Source organism: Mus pahari, chromosome 21, assembly GCF_900095145.1.
Source record: "Mus pahari chromosome 21, PAHARI_EIJ_v1.1, whole genome shotgun sequence".
Lineage (NCBI taxonomy): Eukaryota > Metazoa > Chordata > Mammalia > Rodentia > Muridae > Mus > Mus pahari.
Genome location: NC_034610.1, coordinates 19,776,390 through 19,784,986, shown reverse-complemented (window position 1 = coordinate 19,784,986; position 8,597 = coordinate 19,776,390). Strand labels below are relative to the sequence as shown.

At 41.1% G+C, this 8,597-nt stretch overlaps 1 protein-coding gene across 1 annotated transcript in view; it reads right to left on the bottom strand.

The window, feature by feature from the left end:
* Meiob (meiosis specific with OB-fold) overlaps positions 1–8,597 on the bottom strand; it is a 36,866-nt gene that overhangs the window by 1,359 nt on the left and 26,910 nt on the right. Inside the window, exons 10-13 of the mRNA XM_021221697.1 lie at positions 6,235–6,333; positions 4,733–4,886; positions 3,627–3,810; positions 2,354–2,440 (exon numbers count right to left, since the gene is read on the bottom strand). Coding sequence (XP_021077356.1) covers positions 2,354–2,440; positions 3,627–3,810; positions 4,733–4,886; positions 6,235–6,333 — 524 coding nt within the window. The remainder of the gene's footprint in view (positions 1–2,353; positions 2,441–3,626; positions 3,811–4,732; positions 4,887–6,234; positions 6,334–8,597) is intronic.

Here is an 8,597-nt window from a genome sequence, read left to right as displayed (position 1 = left end):
GAGATGGCTCAGCAGTTAAGAGCACTGACTGCTCTTCCGAAGGTCCTGAGTTCAAATCCCAGCAACCACATGGTGGCTCACAACCATCCGTAATGAGATCTGACTCCTCTTCTGGAGTGTCTGAAGACAGCTACAGTGTATTTACATATAGTTAATAAATAAATAAATCTTTAAAAAAAAAAAACAAAAAGAAGACTGAGGCAAGGGCTAGCGAGATGGCTCAGCAGGTAAGAGCACTGACTACTGCTCTTCCAAAGGTCCTGAGTTCAAATCCCAGCACCACATGGTGGCTCAAAACCATCCCTAATGAGACCTGACACCCTATTCTGGTGCGTCTGAAGACAGCTACAGTGTACTTATTTATAATAATAAATAAATCTTTGGGCTGGAGCAAGCAGGACCGACCAGAGCAAGCAGGATGGACCAGAGCCCAACAACCACATGAAGGTTCATAACCATCTGTACAGCTACAGTGTACTCATATACATAAATAAATAAAGCTAAAAAAAAAAAAAAAAGACGGAGGCAGGAGAATAGCCTTGGTTTAAAACCAGTCAACAGTGATGTCCAAGCCCAGAGGGAAACCCTATCTCAAAAGAAACAAAACAAAACAAACTAGACATTTTACACAAACATGGGTGTTTTGCCTGCATGCATGCCTGTACATCGCCTGCATGTCTGGTACCCTCAGAGACGAGAAAAGGACATTGGATCCCCTGCAACTGGAGTTAAAAGACTGCTGTTAGCCCCATGTAGGTGCTAGGAATGAACTCAGGTCCTCTGAAAGAGTAGTCAGTGCTCTTAACAGCTTAGGCATAGCCTCAGCACTAACCCCACCCTACCCCAAGTACAATCTTTTAAGCATATGTTTTGGAAACATCCAATATGCTTGTACTTGAGGACAATATGTTGTACGTGTGTAAAACTTTATACATGTTCCATGAATGTAAAGTGATCCAAAGGACTAGAGGGATGGCTTGGTGATTAAGAATACTTGCTGCTCTTGCAGAAGTCCCTAGTTCACTAGCCAGCACTCATGTGGTAGCTCACAACCATCTGTAATTCCAGGCCCATGGGATCAGATGTCCTTTTCTGGTCTCTGAAAGTACTGCACACACATGCTACATAGCTATATGAGCAGGCAGAATACCCACACACATAAATATAAGTTGTTTAAAATGATCAAGCTCATTAGCAAGGTCATGTGTGTTCTTATGATGATGGAACAGAACATTTTGTGGGTTCACACAGACATAGGAGAAGCAGTGTATGACTAACTTTTCTCCAGGGGTCTGGTATCCATGGTTACTACAACCTTAAACCCAGGTTCTAGAGATATTGGTGAGGCTGTTACTGTCTCCATGTCTGCAGTCTATTCAGATATATCTTGAGGTGCCTAGAAAAGACCATTTGGAACTATTACAGCCTCTATGAGGCTGTGGTGAAGTAGAAACAGCATTCACAAGACCACAGAAGGAGTCATCATAGTTATATCAAAGTGTGGACATTTCTACTCCCATGCTCTGTCATTTGTAGAGTACAAGAGGATGCCATTGCTCTGACTACTAATGGCATGTAGGCTCATGAACATCTTTGCTTGTTCAATATGAAATTCTAATAGAATAAATATCAGCAAATAGAAACTGGAGCTCAGTAACATCTAAGATTACAAGAGAAAGCACTACAAGGCGTGGCAGGAAGGAAGGGACCCTGGCGGTTGTCTTCTCACCAGTGACCTGGGCAAGGGGACAAGAGTTTGTCAGACTCCCCTGCCCTCCACAGCTTCAATACTAAGACTCTCTGATCCTCTAACACTAGGGAGTGTCTCAGGAGTCGGTGCTGACCCTTCACATAGCTACACAGGCTAAGTGAAGTGACCTCGTATCCAGGGCTGCATGGGCTGAGGACAGGGGAGGCTGTAGTTCACACCACATCTATGTCATCCTAGACACAAGACACTGAACTCTATTTCACAACCTCTCACTCATCAAAGCACAGTGTCAAACAGGTAGGCAGGACTGGGGACAGCCCAATTTTACTGTGATGTCTCTTGCCTTGTCTTGAAGTTTTCATTAAAGGGAAGTTTCTTGACACTTAAGCATCACTGGTAACTAACTCCCTTTATTCTATGGCTATTTCCATTGTTTCTTTGGCAGACAAGACCTTCTGTACATCTGGAATTGACACTGTTAATGACAGCCCATTCCTAAACTGGGTACTGCTTGGTGGCAGAGCATCTGCTTAGCATATGAAAGGCCCTTGGTTCTATCCTCAGCTCTGAAAAAGAATCTCCTATGAAGATTTTTTTTATTGCTTGAATTAACAAAATAATGCTACTCTAAATTACACTCACTTTTAAATAAATTTTGCTTCTTTCCAAAAGAAGTTGCCACTTCAGCTTTGTTTTCTGTTCACTTGTCATTGAGAGAAACTCATTTATCTGGTTAAAAACAAAAGATCAAGTAAGTGTTTGGTAAATAGACAGAGGTAACAACACTGTGAAGCACTTGCTTATTAGAGATACAAGTTTACTCACATCGTTAAAGCTCAATTCCTTTGACAGGGAAGATGACCCATGAAAAACTATCAACAGAATCATTAGTCAAGGATTCAAAAGGGAAAATTCCTCACAATAAATTGACTCAGAATTCTGAGCCAACATTTAATAGTAACTTTTATAATCTTTGTTTTTCTTTTTCTTTTCCTTTTTTTTTTTTTTTTGAGATTGGATTCATATCGGCCATGCTGTGCTACAGATTTACTGTGCACCCAAGGATGCCCTTGATCTCATGACCCCCTGCCTATACCTTGCAAGTGCTGGGATGATAGACATGTGCCACTAGCTCAGCTGTGACCTAGTTTAACAAGCACGTGCCGGTCTCGATGCGTCTGCTGCTGCTCCTAGCTGCACAGCAGACAAAATGTGAACATGCTATAAAGCTGGGTAGGAAAGATATGGCCAATACAGACTTCTAGAGCAGCCAGTGCATGCCTGACCAATATCTCCACTATGTTTTATCCATTATACCTGACTATATAAAATGTTATATTTAATCTGGGTGGTGTTGGCACATATATTTAATCCCAGTACCCAGGAGGCAAAGGCTGGCAGATCTCTGAATTTATCAGGGCTACACAGATAAACTCTATCTTGAAAAACAAACAAAAGACTAGTCTGAGCTATAGAACAGGACATTGTCCTAAAATGTCATATTTAGCCCTCTGTTTCGCTGAGGGTCACATGTCCATGGAAGTTAGATGGCGTGTGGCGCTGGAGGGGTCAGTGATTAAAGCACTCGCCCCTCTTGCAGAGACTGCTAAGGTCAGCCCCAGCACTCACACGGCAGCTCACCACCACCTTCAACTCCAATTCCAGAAGGTCACATGCCTTCTTTTGGCCTCTGTAGGCACCAGGCAGGCATATAATGCACAAATATACATGCAGTTAAAGTCCACACACATAAAATACAACATTTGAAAGGAAAAAATTAAATATGTATGTTTAAACCAAAATGGCTTTTCCTAAGATCTCTTCAAATGGTCAACAAAATAATCTAGAGTTTTAAGGAAGAATATTCAAGAATATCAGAAATATTTCTAGCTATTTTTTCCTTTCTGCTATTTACCGTGCATCCCAAAGTTTCCTCAGCAATACTTCCCGAGAGACTGCAGGAATGGAGTGTTCCAGTGTGGTCAGTAAGATCAACTAGCACATCAAAACTGAGAAAAAGAGATTTAAATCTGGAGGAATCTTGGTTGCAAGTTGTACAAGTATTGGAGGCTTCATTTACAATATAACCACAGCTGGAACTGAAAAGAAACAAATGTTATTCAAAAGATAATGATCCTCAGTGACAAATTTGACATCTAGAGAATTATCTCAGAACATTCCAATAATATTTTAAGATGTTCTAAAATACCACAGGTTATTTATCTTTACCATGAAACTAGATATACAAACCCACTCTGTGACAAAAATCTAGAACATAGATACACAAATGACTCTGTGTAAATCTGGGGGAACGTTGATAAGGTGATCAGACTGATGACTTCACGATCCTCACCTGCTGTGGAGTAAGGTGACTTCTCGGGTGCACTGGACAAAGGACAAGAAAGATTTCTCTGTTCTCTTGTGTGTTGGTTGAGAATTGTGTGGGGTTTTATGTTTGTCTGAATCCGTCTTAGTTAGAGTTTCTAGGGCTGTGATAAAATACTAAAACCAAAGAGCAAGGGGGGGGAGGAAAGGTTTTACCCGGCTTTTTCTTATACACTGTAGTCCCTCATGAAAGGACACTAGAACAGGAACTCAGAGAAGCCAGAGACTTGTAGGCAGAAGCTGATTCAGAGGTCATGGAGGAGTGCTGCTTACTGACTTGCTCCTCATAGCTTGCTCAGCCTAATTTCTTATAAAACCCAGGACCACCAGCCCAGGGATGGCCCCACCCACAATGGACTGGGCCCTCCCCATTAATGACTAGTTAAGAAAATGCCTGATCTTACGTAGGAATTTTCTCAATTGAGGTTCCCTCCTTTCAGATAACTCTACCTTGTCAAGTTGACATAAAACTATACAGCACAGAACATAAATATTTTGTCACAGAAACATTTAATTATGGCTTATTTACATAAAATCTTTCATACAACCACTGTTAAGAAAAGAATAGCTGTAACTACTTGACTTTATTGACAGTAATTATTTTTCATGAATTTGTTGAAAATAATGTTTACTTACCATCTATTTCTAACTACTTTGGTAGTTTCATCATCAATGTTCAATGTAGAAATGTAAGCATAAAGGATGCCATAGAAAGGATCAGCTTTTCCTTCACTTTTCAAAGCTTTTACTTTTAACTGTTCCACTGTATAGACATTAACTATTGTGTTTACTAAAAATAAAAACAATAAAAACAAGTATTATAATTTCATATAAGTTCTAAGATAGAAGAAAGGCTTACATCCCAATAGACAAGCAGGTGATGGGAGCAGAGGCAGAGAGCCACACCCAAACACTAAGCAGGGCTCGGGGAACCCTTCAGAAGAGGGGAGGAAGGACTATAGGAGCCAGAGAGGTTGAGAACACAGGAGAACACCGTCCACAGTGTCAACTAGGCAGGGAGCTCGAGTCGGAGGAGGCAGTCACAGAGCCTGCCTGCCTGCCTGCCTGCCTGCCTGCATGGGTCTACACTGGATCCTCTGCACATGTGCTGTGATGGTTTAGCTTGGGCTTTTTGTGGGATTCCTAACAGGAGGAGGAGGAGCATCTGACTCTTGGCCTGGTCTTGGCATCGCTTTCTTTCTAATGGGTTGCCTCCCCCAGCCTTGCTATGAGGGGTTGTGCCTAGTATTACTGCAGCTAGCTATGGGTTTGGTTGATATCGTTGGGAGCTCTGCCCTTTTCTGAAGGAAAATGGAGGAGAAGTGGATCTGAGGGAGAGGGGAGGTTTGGGGGATGCTGGGAGGAGAGGAGGGAGGGAGGGTGTGGTCAGGATGTATTGTATGAGAGAAGAATAAGTAAAAAGAATTTTAAAATAATTAAATGTAGGAAGACTAGGGCGTGCAAAAGGCTCATCTAGAACATTTGAAATGCACATATGGACTGAGCTCAGGGCTTTGTGTATGTAATGCTCCTGTGAACATTGCACTTGCCTAAGGAGAGAGTTGTCACCTCTCTCAGATTGGTCATTATTAATATAAGTTCCCCCATTAAAAAATAGGGGCTGGAGAGATGGCTCAGTGGTTAAGAGACCTAGGTTCAGTTCCTAGTTCCCACATGGTGGCTTACAACCGTCTGCAAGTCCATTTCTAGGGAATTCAATGCCCTCTCGTGCTTCCACAGGTACATAAGGTACAAAGATATACATGCAGACTAAACTTCCTATATATATAAAATAAAAACATTAAAGCCAGGTGTAGTGGCTCACAGTTTTAATCCTAGTATTGGGGAGGCAGAGGCAGGCAGATCTGCGAGTTCAAGGCCAGCCTGATCTAAATAGTGAGTTACAGGCCAGCCAGAGCTACAAAGTAAAACCTTGTCTCAAAAAAAAAAAAAAAGGCAAAAACAACAACAACAACAACAAAAAACTCTAAAAAATGCAACAAAAGAAATCAAAAAGGAGCTAAGTATATAACTCAAAGAAACAACTTCTGCTTAGAATGCATGATATCCTGGGTTTGATGCCCCAACCGTGAAAAATAATCTCTCTCCAACCTCCCTCTCTCACCCATGTCACTTACAGTTTACGGATTCTTTCAAATAACTGTCAATTTCATCAGCTACATTTGTCTCTTTATTTTCTCTTATATAATTCAGTAGGATATTGGCTTCTGGTGTATCTTAAATTGAAAATGCATAATAAGGAAAAAGCCAAATAGTTATCTTTTAAATTACTTCAAAACATCTAGAATTATTTTAATTGCAAAACCAAACACCACAAAAGAAGGCAATTCAACGGAATTATCACTAAACCATTAACATGTGAGTCAAGGTGAATCAACATGGAGAGATGTTCTAGCTGTTATAGTGAGGAGCAGCTTTAGAAAACTGTGTGGTTGCCGGGCAGTGGTGGCACATGCCTTTAATCCAGCACTTGGGAGGCGGAGGCGGAGGCAAGGCGGATTTCTGAGTTCGAGGCCAGCCTGGTCTACAGAGTGAGTTCCAGGACAGCCAGGGCTACACAGAGAAACCCTGTCTCGGAAAAAAAAAAAAAAAAAAAGGAAAAAGAAAAAAAAAGAAAACTCTGTGGTCTAAGACTCTTAAACTGAAAAACATGAATATGTAAAGCTATCTGGAAGAATAGATGTGAGGAAATGTTATTTCTAGGTGATACAATTATAAGTTATTTTATGTTTTTCATTTTTCATAATTTTATTCATTTTCTTAATTAAAAAGAATAATTTTAGGAGCCCAACACATGGCTCAGTGGTTAAGAATTGCTACTCTTGTAGAGACCCAAGCTTGTTTCTTAGAACCCAAGTGGTGGATCACACTAACTGTAACTCCAGTTCCGTGATTCAGTGCCATCTTCTGGTCTCTGAGGACAACAGATACATGTGTGGTATACATACATATATGCAGGCAAAACACTAATAAAATAATAAGTACATCTAAAACATAATTTTATGTATTTATTGCTATCATTACAGTGTACTGGTCACATACGGTGGGGTATCACACGGGGTGGGGATGGCACACAAGCCACTACTTTCCTGTAGAAGTAAGAGGACAATGTTCTTGAGTTGGTCCTCTCCTATTTTTACAGGTTCCAGAGATAGAATTCAGGTTACCAGACTTGACCAGCAAAATTTTTGAATATTATATTCATTTCTTTTCTCTTTCTATTTACTGTAAAAATTGTATTTGATAGGGTGGTGTTGACACACAACTTTAATCCCAGCACTTGTGAGGCAAAGGCAAGTGGATCTCTGAGTCTGAGGCTAGCCTGGTCTACAGAGCTAGTTCCAGGACAACCAGGGCTACACAGAGAAACCCTGTCTTGAAAAAATTAAATAAATAAATAAATAAATAATTAAATTGTAATCTCAGAACCCTCTACCAACCCCCAAGCGTTGGGATTATAGACATGTATAACTATGGCTAGCTTATTTTTGTTGTTGGTGGTGGGTTTTTGTTATGTTTTATTTTTTTGCTTTTTTGGTATTTTTCAAGACATGGTCTCACTACGTAGCTCTGGCTACCCTGGAACTCACTATGTAGATTAGGCTGGCCTTGAGCTCACAAAGATCTACCTGCCTCTGCCTCCCAAGTACTGGAATTAAAGGTCTGAACTACCAGGCCCAACTCCATGGCTAGCTTTAGAAATGGTTTTTAAATGTTATTTTAAAGCTTTGTTCCTCAAATTAGAATATGAGTTTTCTCAGGAGTAGTTAGGTGGCATACTGTAAGGCAAGAATGTCACTTCAAAGGGTGTATAAAACCCTTCAATCCTAAGATCCCAGCTTCCAGTACAGCTGTCTTTAGTTGTAAAATCCTCCTTCAACACTCCACTACTTGTGATAGTGTCTAGATTCCTCCACCTCCCTTGGGCAAGTAGAGGAGGTGTCCTATCAACATGCTTTCTCGGATGGAGGATGGATCCTTGAGAACAAAGACTGTGCTTTTGCATCCTGTGTTCCAATATCCAACATCATGGCTGCCCTTACATCCACTGGCCTTCCACTGTCTCCTGCCTTGTTCTAGAAAAGATTGAAGATTGTCTTGTTCTAGAATACATTGTTGGTGTATATAAAGCATTCTATGAAGACTTGTAAATTCATGGGCAAACGAACGGATGTTTTTGATGTCCTAATAGAACTGCTAGACAATGAAGGGAGCAATTGCTAAAAGGGCTGCAGCAAGCAAATCTGTCAGCACCTTAAAGTTCATGGCCCAGACTGTCAGCAAGGAGGATGGAATTCCCTCCCATTCTAATCAATACTCTCAAGGCAGGAGAAGCATCAGGAAAAAGGTAACTTGTTACTTGTGATAAAAATCTATGCCATAGCCGGGCGTGGTGGCGCACGCCTTTAATCCCAGCACTCGGGAGGCAGAGGCAGGCGGATTTCTGAGTTCGAGGCCAGCCTGGTCTACAAAGTGAGTT